This window comes from Varanus komodoensis, unplaced genomic scaffold, assembly GCF_004798865.1.
Source record: "Varanus komodoensis strain SLA01 unplaced genomic scaffold, ASM479886v1 scaffold11, whole genome shotgun sequence".
Lineage (NCBI taxonomy): Eukaryota > Metazoa > Chordata > Lepidosauria > Squamata > Varanidae > Varanus > Varanus komodoensis.
Window position 1 is genome coordinate 125,553 of NW_025335317.1, and position 18,952 is coordinate 144,504.

At 60.0% G+C, this 18,952-nt stretch overlaps 1 protein-coding gene across 18 annotated transcripts in view; it reads left to right on the plus strand.

The window, feature by feature from the left end:
- The window catches only part of CAMK2G (calcium/calmodulin dependent protein kinase II gamma), a 94,019-nt gene that overhangs the window by 43,637 nt on the left and 31,430 nt on the right, over positions 1 to 18,952 (plus strand). For all 18 annotated transcript variants that reach the window (XM_044420147.1, XM_044420134.1, XM_044420135.1 and 15 more), the window contains exons 4-9: positions 7,563 to 7,617; positions 9,196 to 9,261; positions 11,902 to 11,974; positions 16,774 to 16,876; positions 17,870 to 17,953; positions 18,312 to 18,406. In XM_044420147.1, coding sequence (XP_044276082.1) covers positions 7,563 to 7,617; positions 9,196 to 9,261; positions 11,902 to 11,974; positions 16,774 to 16,876; positions 17,870 to 17,953; positions 18,312 to 18,406 — 476 coding nt within the window. The remainder of the gene's footprint in view (positions 1 to 7,562; positions 7,618 to 9,195; positions 9,262 to 11,901; positions 11,975 to 16,773; positions 16,877 to 17,869; positions 17,954 to 18,311; positions 18,407 to 18,952) is intronic.

Below are 18,952 nucleotides of genomic sequence, written 5' to 3' on the forward strand. Positions count from 1 at the left end.
GCAGAACCGCACGTGTGAAGCAGCCCCCCGTGCAAGGAGCTGCTGATGCTCCTTCCAGGCTCCTCAGCCAGCAGGGACACGTCGCCTCCTCTCGTGCCTCGCCTGCGCTCTGGGACCCACCCCCACTTCTGCCACCTGGCTCCTCTCCCCGGGCACTCATCCCAGGGCTGCATTCACATGCTCCGGGCACCTTTGATGCGGTGCCTTCCGCTGCCAGCTCCCAGCCCTTTGACCACAGGCTTCTGCATAAAGGGCTGCCGATAATCTCCGGTTCCTCTCTCAGAATTCCCTCGCCACTCGCTGGAGCACCGCTCGCGCCGGGTCCAGGTTTCCATGGTTTTCATCTTGTGAGCAGCTTTATTTCCTCTCACGCGGAGGAGCCAGGACCGGGACAATTACCCAGCTGGAGGGTGTGCTGAAGGACTGAGAGCAAGTGGATGGATCGTGGGAACCAGTTCAGTCTGAATTCACAAAAGAGGAAAAATAAGCTGTGCTTTGGACAAAAGTGCCATTTACTTAACCTGCCAGGCTGCCTGCCCACAAGAGTCTCGTGCAGTTCTGCTGATTGCATCTTGCTCGCTGTGGTGCGGCATCCAGGAAGGGGAGAGGAGCCTGTCCGCAAAAGGGAAGCGGCCTCGGCTGGGACTCCCGTTGCCTTGAGGAGGAGCACGCGCCCTCGTCTCCACCCAGCTGGAGCAAGGTGTCCCCGGGGGCTGCAGCCCTGCGCCTCACTCCCTTCCCTCTCCCAAGTGCCACATGCCATTTGCCTGGTGTCTCGCCGCCGTTGCGCTGCGGTTTTCTGCCTGCGGAAAATAATCTGGAGGGAAGGCACAGCGCTGCGCTAGCTGCAGGCCAGATACTTTGGAGGGAGCTGCCGCCCCACCCACTGCCCAGTTTCCCAGCCTCAGGCCGGCCCCGATCAGCTGCTGCGCTCACTCGCTGCGCGCCCCCTCCTGCACCCACAAGCCGTCGGGGGCAATGAGCAGGACACCGTGTACCGCCGGGAACTCATGTCTATGGGTTGATTTGCTTGCTTGCTTACCTGGTTTATGTGCCACCTGAAGAGCCATTAGTCCTGCCCGCAGCATTGTGGCCTCTTGAAGTGCACAGAGCGTGAGCCCCGAGCTGGTGTTGCTTCCCAGGAAATGCAGGAGTTGCCCCCTCGAGCCCGCTGGACTCTTGCTCTTGTGCTGGGCTGTGCAGGCCACAAAGCCCTGGCGTGAGAGCCCCATCTGTTGTTCCAGCAGGCAGGACGCGGACGAGGACGTAGCCATTACTGGGGAGCAGGGCCTGGCCACATATCAAGAGAAGTGCTGAGCGAGGAGAGCTGCCTGAGGGGACGAGTCCGGCCCTTTGTCCTCCAGATGCGCAGCAGCATTCCTCCTCCTCTCGCACAAACCAGCCCCAGGCCAGGAAGTCTTCCCTCTTGAATCCAGATCTTCCCAAAACCGTCTGGGCGAGCAGGCCTGGGATTTTAGGGTTGTAGTGCCAATATTGATATACACACGCATCACAGCAATCCCCCTTTGAACTGATGACTGATCTGAAGCACGTGAAATCTCTCACCATTTCCGTTTCTTCATTGTTGACAGGGAAATTCTGTAGTTCTCTTGTAGCCACGATTTTAGTTTGCTTAATATTCAGCTGCAGTCCTGCTTAGGCACTTTCACTTTTGTCAGGAGTCGTGTCAAGTGATTGCTGCTTCCACCATTAATACGGCATCATCCACATATCTTCAGCCAGTGATGTGTCTTCCGCCAGTGTTCACTCCTCCCGATTCTAATCCAGCTTTCCTTCTGATACATTCTGTACACAGTCTGTACAGATAGGGAGATAAAAGGCATCCCATGGGAAGCCGTTCTGTCCTCCATCTTCCTACCAGTAGCTTGTTGCTTGTGATGCAGGTCAGGACAGCCAAGTGCTGGGGCACCCGCGTTTCTTTCGGGGCTACCCAGAGCGTCTCATGATCCACAAAGTCAAGGGTTTGCTGTGGTCTAGAAAGCAAAGACTGACCTTCTGCTGGAATTCTTCGGAATTTTCTTCTGCCACCTTTTACGTGTGCTTCCTGCCTGTCCTGTCAGCTGCGAGTGCGGCTTCTGTCATCCACGCAGGCCTTTTCATTCTTGCCGCGACAGGAACTGTCTCTTGGCATCCTTCCCTAAGAGTGTTGCTGCTCGCAGTTCAGCTCACGGTTCTTCTGGTTCACAGACAATTAAGTTGAGCTATGCAAGTATGTTTTCTATATGGACTTTAAATACTTCAGGGATGTGGCTTAAGTTACATTTTGGTGCTATGCCTCTGCTCCTTCATTTAACATGACTCTGATTTTTGAAATTAAGAGCTGATGGCCGCAGCCACAGACTGCCCTGGCCTTGTTTGGCAGCAGGAAGACACTCTCTCCACTGTCTCCTTCAATTGCACAATCTGTTCGACTTCTGTCTTGACTGTCAGGTGAAGTCCGTGCATGTGGCTGTCTGAGTGGCTCCTTGAGGGATGTGCTTGCAATTAGCAGGTCGCTGGCTTCACAAAATTCTACGAGTTGTTCTCCTGCTTCATTTCTTACCCCTGATGACCTTGATTCATCCGCCATGTTGTGGTTGGTTCTGTCTGTTGCTAAGATTCATGGAAGTAATGAGCTGGTTGGATTTTTAAGTCAAAGAATGCCAGGACTCCAGAACTAATCCAAAAGATGCTGGGATTTTTTCTGGAGGGTTCAAAGCCAGGTCCAAAACCCAACACTTTCCAAGAGGCAAGCGCTGGCATCCCTGAGTGAACCAGTCGGCAGTCCTGGACGCACCCGAGCCGTGAGTCAGGCCTGGGAGGGGAGTGGGTTTAGGGCCCAGGCACCTAAAAGGCAGGTGCCTTTGGCCAGATCTTGCCTTCCTATCAAAGGTGGCCTCTTCCTTCTCACAAAGGTGCACACCCAGGCGGTATATTTGGGGTGCCCATGTGGCTTTAAGAGATTGTGTTCGGGGGCGTGGAAGTGCGCATACGCCTGGGCAGATGGGCCCACTGCCCCCTTGCTGCCTCTGCCTGAAGGACAAGGGCATGCCGAGGTGCTCTCTGCCAGGCGACTGGCTGCTGAGGGGAGCAGCCGGGTGATCGAACGCTGGCTCTTCGCAGTGGCTTTCGCTTCGGAACAGTGGGCTTATTCTCTGCCTCTTATCACAAGGTGCCCAGCACTGGCAGCAGCTCTGAGAGAGCAGCCTTTGCTAATGCCATATCAGGGATCCCGGGATAGAACACAGATCCTCTGATCAGCGTGACTTACCCTGAGCTGTGACAGTCTCCAGACCCCGAGCGTCACTTCAGTCGTGTAGGACCCATTGAAGAGTTGTGTAAGGCAGATGAGACTTCCTCCCACCGCACCCCAATTTGAGCATCTGCCGCATAAGTAGTCGCTGCGTGATCTCCCACGATCACCACTGCCCAGAGCATGCGCCACAGCAGAGAGTACGGGCAAGGATCTCTTATCAGCCCTCGAATGCTTGAAAAAGGCCTTTCCCCTGAGCTTGTTTGTTTGTTTGTTTGTTTGTTTGTTTTATGAAAAGCTTCTCTATCCCATCCCCTGCAGGACGTCTCGGGACGGCTTACCATAAATAAGCTTAGCCCTCCAGGCTTCCCTTGAGATGGGTTCAGGAACAAGATTGTCAAGAGGAGCCTGGCAATCTGGCTCTCGGCGTACTTTTGGTTCATGTCCCTGGTTCCTCTGCTAGTGCCCCCCCCCCCGCCCCCCGTGGACCTCCACTTTCCTTCTGCCTTTCCCGTGTGAACCTGGAGCTGCGAGGGGAGGCCGGGGGCCTGCCCGCTCCGGTGCCTTGGGCACTGGGCACTCTGCTGCTTCCCAGCCCCTGCCCTGCATGTCTGCACCTTGGAATGGAGTCGCAGCTGCTTGGGAGAAGGCTGGATTGTCATGTTCCAGGAGCTGTTTGCAGGGTGAACTAGTCGTCCCGCGTTCCCTCCCCGGCTTGGTGTCATATCACCCCTTCTGCAAGAGCACTTCCTGGGCAGCCCATGGCAGTGGGGCAGATGGGGCAGGGGTCCATGGCCATCTGCTTGCGGAAGTTTTCGTTTTCCTTTCCTGGATGTTTTAAGAGGATGATCAGTGAGCATCAGCTGGGGAGGGTTTTTAAGTAAATGGAACGATTTCATCCTGGGGAAGGGGAAGAGTTGGCCTTTTAAGGTTCACAAGAATGCTAATTCTTCCAACTTTCCGTTTCTTTCCCTTTTGTGAAGCTCTGTAGCTGCTGCTTTCAGGCGCATTCTCTGTTTGTCCTTATTTTCCCTCTTCCTTTTCTTTCCCGTTTATCTTGGATAATTCTCACACTGAGCAATTGAGCCTTTTGGGCACTCCGCGGTCCCGTCTCCGCAGTCCCTTCGCTGCCAGCAGCGTCTCAGCGGTTCAGCATCTCTGTGCAGCTTTGGGCTCTTCAGTGACCCCGGAGCTCCTGTGGCTGCCGAGCAGTGATGCCAGAAAGGGGGCTCTGGGGGCGCGGGCATCCCCCCCCCATGAGTGCTGCAGACACAGACCAGTCTCCCATTTCCTCGAAGCCACAGAAGAAGGCAAAGCCAGCTCTGCATGCCTAGTTTTCTTCCCAGGCAGTCCCTGGCATGACTTTCTGGGGAGGTCCAAGAGGCCGAAGCGGAGCTGCTACGTCTTTCCATGGCTGCTTTTCTGCCCTGTTACTTGGAGCACTGAGCTGCAGGTCCCAAGAGCTCCCCATGTTCGTCTGTTAGAGAGAAGGAGAAGGGAAAGAATTAGACGGACTCCTCGTCTTTTGAAGACTGGTGTTTACTGGGGCTATCTAAACTTTCCTGGCTCTAAGCCTAATTACCTAGAACCCCCTTTAACTAATGTGTGACGCGGCAAACGTGGATGTATGTATGTGGTAGAAAGAGAGGGGCGTGTTGAAGCAGTTGGGCCAAAGAGCTATGAGATGCAAAGGACAGCAGGAGATCCGTCTCACTTCCAGGCAGAACCATTTTCGTGCAGTCTTTTTGTTTCTCTTCTGTGTGTGTAAAGATATATATCACCACTTGCTGCATCAGAAGGAGTACTCTGTAGTCTGCAAAGTGCAAGCCATGCTGGAAATAGAGGCAGCAAAGCTCTCTTCCTTGGCTCGTCTTTACTCTGCAAGTGTTCTTGCAAAGCTGTCATTGCCCCTTTTGCAACTCAGCTGACCTGACTGTGCATGGCTTTGTGCATCCGTTCACCTGCACATGGGCAGAGTGGGCAATACCTTTTCAGGCCCAGGTCGTCGTCAGGATATTCACCTGTGCCCACCGAACGGTGGTTGTGATGCAGCTGTGCACGGCAAACGTGCAACTCACATTGCCCCGGAAGAGGAGGGAGCGTGTCCACTGGGCATTGCAGCCAAAGGTGGCGGCCCTGCTTGAGCCACTGGCTGTGGCTGAGGAGAACGCGGGGTTGGAACACACAGCAGTGTGTTGGTGAAGGAAAGGATGTTTCTTCCTTTTTCCCTTTTGTTTACTACACACAAAACATCCACACTTGATCAGAGTAAACAAAAGCTGAAACCTAAGAAAGAGAAACAGCTTGAACAGACGCTCCGAAACTGAGCAATTTAAATAGGGATTATTTGTCAGCTAGTGCATTCCTAGGACTCTCCGCTTCACAACTATATTAAGCTTAGAAGCATTTTTTTGAAGCGATCAGGAAGCAGGTTCTCTCATGAAACAAGCAGCGTGTGGTTTCCGCACGCCTCGGCTGGGAGTGGAGCCCGTGCCATGGGCCCCCGGGGCGTGGGGCGCGCCTGGCTCAGGCTCGAGGGAACTCCTCCGCTGTGGTGCCTCGGCACCCCTGGGTTTTGTGGGCACTTAGGAGAAAAGCAACACTCTTAGGAAAGAACTCGGCATCGTCAGATCAGACGCAAATTTAGTTGACCAAAAGGAGTCCGGCAGTTACTTGACTTGGCACGGCTGTCCCAGTTTTGGTGGCGGTGCATCCGTGGGCTGGACTGCGCGGCGTGGCTTCACGGTGCAAACAGATGGGGCGTCTAGCACAGCAAAAGAGCCGAGGCCCCGTGCTGGGGCCTGCCACCCCGCCCACCCCGTGCCCCGCGCCACGGATGTTTTCCAGGGTGCGCCGATTTTAGGGGTTTCTGTAGTGTGTTAATTCTGCCGTGCAGAGTGCGGCTGGCAGGGAGGCTCCGCTCGGCCACCCACCCACCCTCCTGTGAGCTCGGAGGCAGCCCCCTGCTGCAGTGGGAGCAGGGGGGCCGGGTGCCTGGGGATGCGTGGCAGCGGAGGAGCGCCCACCCACGCACTGCGGGGAAGGGATGCGCGCAAGGCCTGCTTGGCGCCACGCATGGCCCCCAGAGTCCCAGGGCCCGGGGAACGGCAGCACCGCCTGTCGCAGGACCCGTTGCCCCGCCCCGTGCCAGGCGGAGGAGCCCTCCTGCCTCCGAGGAGCAGCGCTTGCCCACGTCCGGGTCTGGGAAGGCAGGCAGGAAGCCCTCGGGGCCGGGCTGCAGGCCGTGCCACTTCCCCCTCGCCTCAGGGCTGGCCCGGCATGTGGCTGCAGGCTGGCGGCTCCTCCGCCCACAGGCCGAGTCGGCTGATCCAGTTTGGCGGCAGAGCTCGGGGTGGGGGGGATCGGCCGCCCACCGTCTGTTTCCTGGAATTCCCCGCGGGGGGGAACCGGAAGAAAAGTGCCTCCCAGCACGGTGGCCGGGCCCCTCTGTTCCCCCGCCTGCTGCCCCACAGGGGGCATTTGCAAAGCGAGCGCGGGAGGGGAGGTTCCTCCGCCGCCTCGGCGTGCTGTGGCCCAGGCCGACGGGGGACCCAGGCGCTCGTGCCGGGCCGAGGAAGCCGTGCCGCGGCTCCATGAGTCATGCAGCGCATGGTTTCGTTCTCAGTGCGGGGGGAGAGGAGCTCCATCCACGTGGTGGCTGCTGGGTGAGGCCGCTGCCACGGGGAGCCTGCTGTACCAGCCCTGACCGTGGCGGGGGTCTCTTCCGCTGCGAGCGACCCCACGCGGGCGCAGCTGCCCAGCACGCTCCCTCCAGGGCCTCCGGCTTGTTTCCTGCTCCGCCAGCTCCGGGCAGGGCGGCCTCAGCCCTTGCTCTGGCTTGCAGCCACAGCTCTGGGAGTGCGAGAAGCTGGGGCAAACCTGAGCGGGCCTCCTGCCCCCCACCTGCTTGCACCCGAAGCTGGGGAGTCAGGAAGCTTCTGGCTCTCTTGGACTCCCGTGTCAGCCACGGACTCCACAGGAGGCCTCTCTCAGCCTCAGCTTCCTGTTGCCACGTGGGGTTGCAGCTGGCCCTTTTCCCCTCGCTGGTTTTTGGACTCTTGAGGGTGTGCCTGCAGGCCTTCTGATTGCTCCAACCACCTGCAAGTGTTTGTGTATTTCCCGTTACTGATCCGCCCCGAAGGGTGGGAATGCCGGAAAAGAAAACCCAGAGACTCGGTTTCCAGAGGGGGGCACTCTTGGTGAGCGTGCCTGGTTCTGGTTCTCACTGGAGTTGGCTTGAAGGGATCGAATTGTGCCTCACGCGCTGGGTTTCTCAGTCTCCTGCATCGGTGTCCTTTGTTGTTTGCAGTGCGACTCCACGAGAGCATCTCGGAAGAGGGTTTCCACTATCTCATCTTTGACCTGTGAGTCTGGCTCTTCTGCCTCATCCCTGACAGACACGTGCGTGCCCCGGAGGGAGCTGCTAACCAGACGGCCGCTTGCGCTGCTCTCCTTCCTGCCTGGCCCTTCAGTTTGGTTCAGTTGGCTGTTCACATTTAAGCAGATAACTTTTGAAACTCTCTGGGCTGAAAACACGCCACCACCACGCAGCTCTGACGAGGTCTTCATTTAGCTTAGCCATTTATTACTCTGAGTGACCAGATTGTCCTTAAAAACAATTTGCAAAGTAAGACCATAGATTAAAATATTCCAACCATTAAAAGGCAAAATAACAGCAAACAAATGAAATGAAATTGGTTAAAAGTACCTGTCTCATTTTCTAATTGAAATTTTAGAAACATTGCGTACAACAGTTTGGCAGGTCTTGCAGGCAGCTGTGAAAAGCCAGCCCAGCAAACTGTGAGCTGGCCATCGGCGCCCATAAGCAGCTCCCTGGCCTGCTCAGGTCCAGGCCTGCCTGGCCACCTGACCAGCTCAGCCATGGCACCTGCTGGCCAAGGTGCCCCATGCTGCCAGCACGGTGCCCGCCCGACCCTCCTTGCAGGCTGCGAGCGCGAAGGCCAACATGCCCGGGCGCCGCACTGACAGTGGCCGGCGCAGGGACCTCTTGCCGGGTGCAGACGCCTCGGGCAAGTCACTGCGGCAGATGCCTGACTGTGGCCTCCATTGTGTCAGGACCCCCCTGGGCACAAGGACGTGGCCAAGCCCCCTCCACCTGCAACAGTGAAAGCTGTGAGCAGTTTGCTGCCTGGGGAAGGCCGGTCCAGGCCGGGGAGCAGCGTTAGTGGGGCGTCGTGCAGAGGCCGCCCCTGGGCTTGATGGCCCGCCATTGTCTCCTTTCGTGGCACTGGCTGAAAAGTCAGGAGCAGCACCGGCTCACGCGGGGTGGCTTTTCCGGAGCAGCAGGGGCAGAACGGAGCACTGAGCACCTGATGTGTGCGCTCGTGAGAAAGTTGTGCATGACTCTAGAAATTGCCTGTATTGGCTTATTTTCCATTTCTACCCAAAGTGATCGGGTAGGAAACAACTTGGACAGCAATGAAAACGAAGCTACTGTAAGCTGATTTTGTAGATGGGAAAACCTCGTAATGGTATTTTCCCCATTACTAAGAGTAGCTCTTGCTTAGAAGCATTTTTGCTGCTCTCCAGATATGAGGCCTGCATTTCAGAGGGCTTTCCAGACTGCCTGCTTATCCTCGGGCAATTCTGCATGAATGTTTGGGCCCCTTGCTCAGAGTCCGAAGTCGCAGAACGCCTCAACTCAGCAGTGCAGCGGCTGAGCTGGGCTTCCGCCGGTCGGTGCCCTGATGCTTGGCTGGAGTTGCTCCTGAGCTGCTGGGAGCCGCGTGCGCTTCGTGCTGCGCCTTCCTCAGAGTGGCCGCTGGCGGCTTCCCGGCTGTCGGAGGCCTCGGCTGGTGGGACTTGCAGTGGGATCTTTTTGGGGTGCTGTGAGGAAGGAGCTGCTGTGCGCTGGGCCTGTGGATTCCGGCAGCTCCCCAGCGGAGGGCAGGTGCCTCATCCCCCGAACTGTCTGATTCCAGGGTCACCGGTGGAGAGCTCTTCGAAGACATCGTGGCCAGGGAGTACTACAGCGAGGCTGACGCCAGGTGAGGGCACACCTCCCAGCATGCTTTGGGGCGTGGGCTCGTCCTCACCGAGGGGGGCGGCACCGCTTCGAGGGGCCGCGGTGCCTCCACGGCCTGCCCCGCGCAGGTCCCCTCAGCCTCCCTGCTGTGTTCTGGGGGCTTCCACTGCCGCGAGGGAAGGGCCCCAGGGTCGGCACCAGCTGCCCGCTCGAAAACCTCTGCAGCAGCACTTCTTCTCTGGAAGGGTCACCGCCACCAGTGTGGTTTTTCTGCGTCCACAGCGCAGGTGCAAGAATTGAGAGCGGCCTGCCTGGGACGGCTCTGGGAGCGGCTCCCCGCGGGCCTGGCGGGCGGGAGATGCTCAAGCAGCCGAGGCAGCGGGGGGCCAGGGGCGCGTGCAGCCTCGCCACAGCTCCCGCCCGTGCACCGTCCCTCCCTCGGCGAGCACTTGTGTCCCTTGGCTTCGCGACCGAGGATGCCTCCTCACCACGGCTCAGCCAGTGGTGCTCCAGAAGCCTCCTCCTGGGCCCCTTCACGAGGCCAGCCCCCTCCCCAGCTCCCCCAGCACAAGAGGTGGCGGTCCCGATCCGAGGCTGACTGTCCCGCCAAGCAGTGCCAGCAGAGCAGCCCCCTCCGCTCCGTTTCGAGAGCCTGGCGCTGGATGCACGAGCCAGCCGGGCCCGTGCCACACAGATGTGGTGCCAGAGGCGGGCTGCCACGGGGGCCTCGTGCTGGCCATGTGGTGGGCAGGGCCGTGGGCAGATCTGCAGCCCGGCCCAAGGGGGCGGCCAAGGACTTGCAAGAGTCCCGGTCTGCCCTCGCCTCCCACGGCCACAGCGTCTCACCACGGTTCGTGACCTCTGGGGCTCCACTCGCCTCTGCACATGCTGTGTGGAGGAGGCCTCCCGGGTCTCGGGGCTCTGGGTGGAAGATGCTTCGGCAGAGGAGCCAGGGGTCACGGTGGCTCCGCCAGCCCTCAGGCACGCTTTCACAGCCCCTCCTGCTCCCTTCAGGGGAGATGGAGATCAGCCCCTGTCCCCACGCTCCCCCTTCGCTGGAACCGCACCAGATGGTGGGGCCTCCGGTGTTTTGCCGCTTTGGTCTTACTGTCTGTTGTTCCTTTAATCATGACTATAGATTGTTTTTGTATGTCTCTTAAATTTTGTAAACTGCACAGAGAGCCCAACGGGCTATGGGGCAGTACGGAAGCATAATAAACAAATCAGTAAGGTGGGCAAGAGTCTGTGGGGCCAGCCCCTGTGCATGTCAGGGGGCAGTCCTGTCCCCGGCTGACCGGCTCCCCCCCCCACCCCGCTTTGAGTGGGTCTGACACTGCCCTGCCTGAGTCACTGCGAGCCGGTCCCTGCTGCCCAGAACGGCATTCCAGAGCAGGCCGAGTGGCTGGTGAGCGAGCGAGCAAGAGCGGAGCTTGTGCCAATCCCACCTTCCCTGGGACTCAGAGCACTTTTCCCATTTTTGGCCAGAAAGTCTCCTGCAGTGGATTTGGCTCTGTTCGCATTATTATGCAAAACTTTTTTCCCTCCTGTTCTGGGATGGAGGGGAGAGTTGCAAGGCCTGCCAGAGTGAGTTGGGCTGCCAGCCACCAGGATGGATGGCAAGGACCGGCGTGCCTTGCTCCTTCCCGGCCCGGCCTCTGTCCTCAGGATGTGGAAAACATTCCCCCGTCGCCAGCCCTTTGGCTTCTGCACCTCCCCTGTGCCACAGCACCACTGTTATTCCCAAGGAACTCACCCGGACCAGACTTTTCCCCCAAATGGTATTTTGTTCCACTGATAAAACATGTTCTGGAGAGGAGTTTTGCTGCCCTCTGCCCAGCCCTCCTGTCAGGGGCCTACGGCGAGCGCACGCTGGGTGGGCCGCACAGCCCCGTGGGAGCAAAATGGCGGAGGGGCAGCCTGAGGGCCACACGCTTCCCGCCGCAACACAGGCACTCCTCAGTGCGCAGGGCAGTCCTGGGCCAGCTCACCCACCCGCTCTGCTCCACTCTGGGGGCCCAGACCCCCTGCCAGGTGGGCAGATGCCGGGAATCTATGCCTGCCACCACAAGCACCGGCCACGCCGAGTCGGGTGTCCCGGCATGCGGGTGATCAGCTGCCACACTGCAGTGCAGAGGACAAGGAAGAGGGCGGATTTCCTCAGGCTTTCGGGAAGCTCGAGGTGTGGCGCTCAAGGATGGAAGTAGGGAGCCGAGAACGCACTGAAAGGGGCCTGCCCCCTGTGCCCGCACAGCATTGTCACAGTGAGCCCTCCTTTGCTGCTGCTGGGAGCTCTCTGGGCTGGCAGGTTCCCAGCCTGAATGTGAGGAAGGAGGCTGTTGTTTGAGTAAACCCTACGAGACCTTTTGCTACAGATCCTTCTCCCCAGTGCTGTGACATTGGCAGTCATCTTTTGGTCCCCATGGGCAGCTGAAGCAGGCACCCCGTGGGGCTGAGATGCACTCCCCTCACAGCGAGAGATGGCAAAGCATGCTCGGATTGCGGCACTCTGCGGAAGAGCAGAGGCCGCGTCTGCAGGGGGCCCCGTGGGATGCACACTTCCCAATTGTGCATCCATTGTGAACCCTTGAACCCGGTGTCCTTGGTGACCATTGCCTAGAGAAGTGGGAATGAGAAACGCTCCCCTGCCTTTTCTGTCCTGCAGCCACTGCATTCACCAGATCCTGGAGAGCGTCAGCCATATTCACCAGCAGGACATCGTTCACCGAGATTTAAAGGTACCGCTTGCATCTGGGGAAAACCGGAATTTGCCCTGCAGCGGTGGGGGGACAGCGCTGCACGCCTCTGTTTCGAGGAGGCCTGAGCACGGCCTGCGGTGGGAGCTGGCTGTGTTCGTGCCCTCCGGTGCTGTGCAACGCACGAGCGTGGCCTGCTGCTAGGAAGGGTGACGCGGCAGCTTTGCGCAGCTTGAGGGAGCCTTCTGCCAAAACGGCATCCGCTCAGCCTGCTGGAGGGGGGCTTTCTTGTCCCCCGGGCCAGCATCTGTCTCCTGGGACACTCGGTGTTTGGACGCTCCTCGCAGAGGGCCGCTTGCGCTCGGCCGCCTGTCCGGCTTTGGCCTCTCTTGCCCCTTCCCAAAAGGAGAGCCGAGGGCTGCCAGGAGTCTCCTGTGGCCCAGCAAGCAGGAGCGTTTCTCCTGACCTTGTGGGAGCGGAAAGAAGGAGGGCCTGGGGGTCCGGAAAGCCTGGTGGCAGCCTGGCCCACAGGTCCCTGGGGGAGGCCCGGCGACACTGCCTGCAGCAGGCAGCCCTCCCTGCAGGGCCAGCACATCCGGTCCGGGAGGCCGGGAGCCGCGCTCCAGGTGCGTGTTGGCCTCCATGCTCCACTCACATTCTCCTCCCTGCGGGATCTCTGTGCCCACCCTCCCCACATCCGGCGTGCACAAATTGTGCAGGGTGGCATTGCGTCGTTGCAGCTCACTGGGCGCTGCTGCGTGACAGCGACGCCTGTCCTGAGCACTTTCTGCATGGGGGAGGCGTGGGCGATGCGTGGTGCGGGCCCTGAGCCTTGAACAGAGCAAGTGGGCTGTGAAGAGGGCTGTGCTTCTGGGTTTACACGCGAGAGCTTTGCAGAGGGATTTCTAGACTTGCAGAAGTGAGAACCTTAAAAATGCAGGCTGGCCCAAAGGAGAGTCGTGTGCTGGATGGTTTTATACCTGCAACATCCTGGAAGACATCAGTCCTTCTCTGAAGGGGCTCATGGCAGTGTTTGATCAGAAAGACCCTCGATCAGTCCAGCCATTCCAGAGGCTCTGCGGTCGATGAAGACAGGCCTTTGATGGCCTCAGGCCAGGAAGCCGGTTGGTCCTTCACCGTCTTTATGCTGCTCTCTGTCTCAGCCGCGTTGTGGCAACTTTGGAGTTGCATAAAAGCATCGGCTTTCATTTCGACAACAGAATATCCAAAAGCAATTACAGAATCAGATAATGGAGTCCAAATATTAGATAATGGTCCTAACGACTCCTACCGGGGATATGAATCTGCATGTGGCACTCGAACCCAAAACAAAGGAGAACCAGAACCCGGTTTTATTAGTGGAACGACTCGTCAGGCGTGGAATGTAACAGGCTTTTCATCAGGAGCAGCGCTTGACTGCTTGTGTGCTCACAGTTCGCTTACTGGCTGGACCTTTAACCCACCTTTCTATTTTAAAAGCCTTCAAGCAGGCTTACAAAAGAAAAAACCCCAAACATCTCATGGAATCCTAGAATACTAGAGTTGGAGGGTGCCAGCTGGCTTTTGCAGGACAGCAAGCCACATTTTTCTATCTAGATGACTGTTCAAACGCTTGTTGAATGTCTCCAGTGAGAGAGAGCCCACAACTTCCCCAGGTAAAATGTCCCATTATCGTACTGCTCTGACAGTGCAGAAAAGCTTCCTGGTGTCTGGTGTAAATCTGGTTTCTTTGAACTTAAGTCCATTTTTGCGTGTCCTGTGCTCTGGAATGGACAAGAAGGCATTTTGTCCGTCCTCTTCATGGCCGCCCTGCAGGGACACACTGGGTGCTGCCATCTCACATCTGAGTCTTCCTGAGGCGGAACGTGCCCGGCCCTCCCAGTCTCCTCAGAGGGCTTTGCCTGCAGTCCCGGATCTCGTGGGGCTTCGTCAAGGGCTTTCCTGGAGTCTAGCCAGAGTTTGTCCATGGCATCCCCACAGTCCACTTGGGTGGTTACCCAGTCAGAAACTGAAATGAGATTATTCTGGCAGGATGTTTGAGAAGTCCATGCTGGCTTCTAGCAATTACTGCGTTGTCTTCAAGGTGCTACCTGAGGGATGCACAAGGGAGAAGGGCCTTCTCTGTAGTGCCCCTCTGACTGTGAAGCAGCCTCCCCCTGGCAACACACCCGGAGCTCGTGCAGTCCCTCCTTCAGAACTAGAGTCAGGCAGTCACCTGTTCCCAAGAATTAGCACCTGGTGGGGCACTTACGGAAGCCGCTTTTATCAACTCCAGTATCATATTTAAATGGCTTTAACTGTTTATATTGGTTTACGTTTTCGATGTCCAAATTTTTGTACTGTATTTTGTCATCTTGTATTTGTGGTTTGGAGTTGTTGTGACCCACCCAAGAGCGTTGGGATAGAAATGGCAGCCACAAGATCAGGGCTTCATTCAGAACTGCGTGTGTGTGCAGAATTTCCCTGGGATCGCAGGTGACCCCGTTTGGCCCATCAGGAGGGTCTCAGTTCACCAGGCGTGTGTGCCTAATTTTAGATGGGGCGCACCCCCGGTCTTATGCAAGAAGAGGCTCTCCTTCGGTCAGCCAGCCCAAATAATCCAGAGGCTGATCGGCATGGAGCGGCCCATTGCTGGGGGGCGCATCCCCCACCCCGCCCAGGCACCAGCGCCTGCCTGACAGCGTCTCCCCTGGCAGCCGCGTGCTCTTGAGCCCGGAGGGCGCAAAGCTGCGAGAGGAGGGAGCGGAGCGGCAGCCCCTTACGAAAGAGCGCGGCCAGCCCTCCCGGGCAGCTCTCGGCCTGCCCCAGGCTCAGCCCGGCGGCCTGCCCCTGCCCCTACCCAGGGCGTGCGGGGGGGCTGCACGGTGGCCACTGCACAGGTGCTCTGTGGCAGATCAAGCACGGCCTGTGGCTGCCCAGCCTTCGCAGTGACCCGGCGGAGCACTCTGGCGTTTGGGTCCCGAAGGACGAGCAAGGCTCGGCCGGTGCAGAGTAATCAGATTAGCCTGGCGGCGGCAGCTTCCACAAGCAGCACAGTGTCCGGCGGTGGCGGGAGGCAGCGTGTGGCCAGGGAGCCCTGCGTGCAGCGGGGAGCCCCTCTGGCACGAGAGCATTTGTGTGGCGGGGGGATGGCATGGGTCGGCCTCCGTATTCTGCATTTCAGAACCCCGCCACGCCATCACTTGCCGTGGCAGAGACCAACGGGTGCTTTTGCCGCTTGAGCCTGGCCGGCTCACGGCCTGTGCCGGTGGAGGAAGGATTAGCTCCGGCTCAGGCCCGTGCCCTCAATCCTGCCGCACTTCTTAGAGGCCCGTGCATGACGCACCCGGGATGGGGCTGGCGAGTGCCTGGGCGCGCTCTGGCCTCCCCTGGACACGCAGGAGCCTCTGGTGTGCCCGGCCTTCTGGACGGAGGCTCACATGACGTCCGGCAGCCGAGCAGCTCTGAATGAGAGCCCAGGAGGAGAGCCAGCGGAGGGAGCTCAGGGGCCACAGTGCCAGGTGCCCAGCGCACGAGGCGGGGGGCGGGCGCCTTCTTAATGCGGCACCCCAAAGGTTGTGGGGCTGGGCACCAGTCCTGCATCCGCGGGAACTGAGCCAGCACTTGCCAAGCACGAAGGGGGCTCCATGGCACGGGCCGGCCTGCTGCCCGTAGGAGGGCGCTGGCGAGGTGTGCTCCTCGGTGGCTTTGCGCCTTTTTCCCCTTTAAGGAGCTGCAGGCTGCCTGCACAGTTCTCCTCCTGTCTTATCCTCACACCAACCCTGCGAGGGTGGTCGGGCTAAGCTACCCCTGAGCTTCATGGCCGCAAGGGGACCAGCGCCCAGCTCCTTCCCCACAGCGTCTCCGCTGTCGCCCAGCAAGGGTCTGCAGGGCGAACGATGTGGGCACAGCGTGGCACCCCAGCCTGCCGCTCCTGACCTCGCCCAGGTGTGCGTCATGCTCGGGTGGAAAGGAACGCCGTCCATCATAAGCGGTGACCCCGGGGCAGAGTGGGGGCAGCGGTCGCCCCAGCCGCGGGGGAAGAGCACCTGGCCCAGCGCGAGTGCCCTGCCGGCGCCCCTTGCAGTGGATCGGCACTCGAGCGGCAGGAAAGCCTTCCACCTGGGTGCCGCTCCTGCCTGCTGCGGCCGGAGGCGAGGCGCTGTGTGAGCCACGGGGCCTGCTGCCTGCTGGGCTGACCTTGGGCAGCGATGGATCACCCAGGGAGTCGCTGTCCACCCACCCACCCCTTCGTGTCGCCAACGCAGGCGTGAGCACCGCTCGGGGAGCGCCGAAGGGCCCCCCAGGGCGGTGCGGGACTCCAGACGGGTGGAGGCACCGGAGTGTGCTGGTCCTGCCCGCTGGCGGTTCTCCCGCCTCACCTGCTTCCCTGTCGCGGAGACTGTGCCAGGTGGAGCGGGCTGCTGCACAGGCCCCGCCTCGCTCGCCCATGCCCGGGAGCCTTGTGGGCATGCTTGCGGGGGCAGCCCCGCAGCTGGCTGCCTCTGCCTGGATTGTGTCTCCCCGTGAGGGTGCCGCATGCGGGTTGGAGGAGGTGTGGGACCGGCAGCCCCCACTGTCTGCTGGGGATGTGGCCCGGAGGCTCGCACCTGGCTGCCCGGTATCACTAAGTGCGGTTCTGCGGGGCTGGCCAGGCCTTTTCCGTGGGCCGGAGCGCTCCCCTCAGCCGCCTGGGCCCCGACCAGATGCGCCCCCGAGCCGGAGCCCGGAGCCAAGCGGTTGATCGCTCTGACGCTGGAGAAGGACTGGGGGGGGGCGGGGGGCGGGTTCGGCAGGAGCAGGGGCTGCAGGGGGAGATGCTGACCAGAATGTCCCCCCTTCTCCCTCCCCCGCCACTCCAGCCGGAGAACCTGCTGCTCGCAAGCAAGTGCAAGGGCGCGGCTGTCAAGCTGGCTGACTTCGGACTCGCCATCGAAGTGCAGGGAGAGCAGCAGGCCTGGTTCGGTGAGTGCGCTCAAGGCCGCCTCTCCCCCGGGTCCAGGCAGGTCTCCAGGGGCCCCTTGCCTCTGACCTTTCCGGAGCAGCCGCCTTTGTGCTCCCACCAAGGACTTTAGCAGGCAGCCGTGGCCCAAGCGGAAGGAGCCGCTTAGCCTCGTGACCACCCCTAGGACGGAGGGTCTCGCCCATCACGTGCAAGCATCCAAATTCACGCAGCCATCGTCCACAGCATATGGCTGCCAGGCAAAACCGCCCAGTTTGACCAGAAACGGAGCCCGCTTCGCGGAAGGCGATTGCTGCAGGAGGGAGGCCGAAAGGCCCTCCGGCTGCCGATGCAGGACCCCGCAGCCTCCCCACGTGACTCGGACGCACAGCTCCCGCCTGCCACAGCCGCGTGGACGGTGCAACTTGCCTCCTTCCTCCCCATGAAAAGCACTGGGTGGTCCTGCCCACAGCGCTCCCACACCACCCACGGCGCTGCACGAGGGATTCCCCAGGTGGGAAATCCCTCCACTCGAGTAAGCGGATGCCCCATCGCCCACCTTGGAGGTCTGCAGGATGAGCTGCACAGGTGCTACAACTTCTGATCCCAGGCTTCTGCTCTCTCGGGACCACCCTTCCCGGGGACGATGCATGCAGAAGGCTCACTTAGAAACGTGTCTTGGGGCATCTTTTTCACTCCCTTCTCCTCAGGCGGGGATCATAATGGTTTCCTGTTTCCAGGTGGTCTCTGCGTGTTCTTAGTAATGGATTCACCAGATATTTTCTGCTGGGAGTCCTGGCTGAACATGTTGAACGCATTCCTGGAATCGACGTGGCTTGATGGTGTTGCAGCTAATGGGATGCTGTCCCGTGTGATTTGTCATGGGTGGTCTAGTGCCTTAAAATTTCCTCTCCTGCAAGACACGGTCTTTTAAAATGCTGTCTGACGTGCCATCTTCACGTGAGAATGACAGCTTTATTTCAAGAAGCTCAGTCTCTGCACTCCTGTTTCTACAGGGTTTGCTGGTACGCCTGGCTATCTGTCCCCCGAGGTCTTGAGGAAGGATCCTTACGGAAAGCCAGTGGATATTTGGGCGTGTGGTAAGACTGCGTGGTGCTAATCGTGGGCCTGGGGCTTGGGGTTAGGTGCAGAACTGGCCCTCGCCCCGCGGCCCCTGCAGTGATGGAGGAAGCGGGTGCAGCTGCATCGCTGCGCTGACCGGGACTGGCGTGGGCTCAGTGGGCCAAGCGGCTCCGGGGGCCACCGGGGCACTCCTGCACTCTGCTCCGGGCGTGGGCTCAGGGCTGCGTTCTGCGCGGCCGGCTGTGCCGCAGCCGGCAAAGGCAGCCGGCCCGCCGGGGACTGCGCGGCCCGTGCACCTGCGGCAAGTGGCGGGCCAGCCCCACAAACGCTGGGCGGCTCCAGCGGCACAACTGCAGCCCTTCTCTTCCCCCTCAGGGGTCGTCCTGTACATCTTGCTGGTTGGGTACCCCCCGTTTTGGGATGAAGACCAGCACAAGCTCTACCAGCAGATCAAGGCAGGAGCCTACGATGTGAGTCGCTGGCTGGAACGGGCCCGGGCGGGTCTGGGGGCCGCGGCGGCACCCGCCCTTTCACTCTGCTGCGGGGGCCGGGCTGGGCGGGGGGGCGGGGGGCCAGCCGAGCCTGCGGGCAGTCCTGATCAGCACGCTCTCATCAAGTGGGGCTGAATTGCGGGGTGCCTGTGGAGTGAAGGGACGCCCGTCCATCCTTGCTCTGTGCCGCTGCTGCCCCCTGGTGGCCCCCTGGCAGCTCCGTCTCGCTCGCCTCACGACGCTGGCCAAGGCGGCCCGGCACCGCCCTCGCAGGACCCCCGGGTTGTTGCCGCCGCAACACCGTCTGGATGCCCAGAGCAGCCCTTCCTACCCTGCTACACGTTCAGGGGAGCGTGCGGCTCAGCAGCGCTTCCCACTGGCCCGACATGGCCTGCTGCGCGATTGCGCCTGGCAGCTGACGAGGGTTCAGTGGGGGGCAAGTTATGGGGGACGCATCTTGGTGCGCTGGCTCTCCTTGGTTGGAAAAAAGGAAGAAAAGACGGGGCTCAGCTGTTCCAAGGGGGA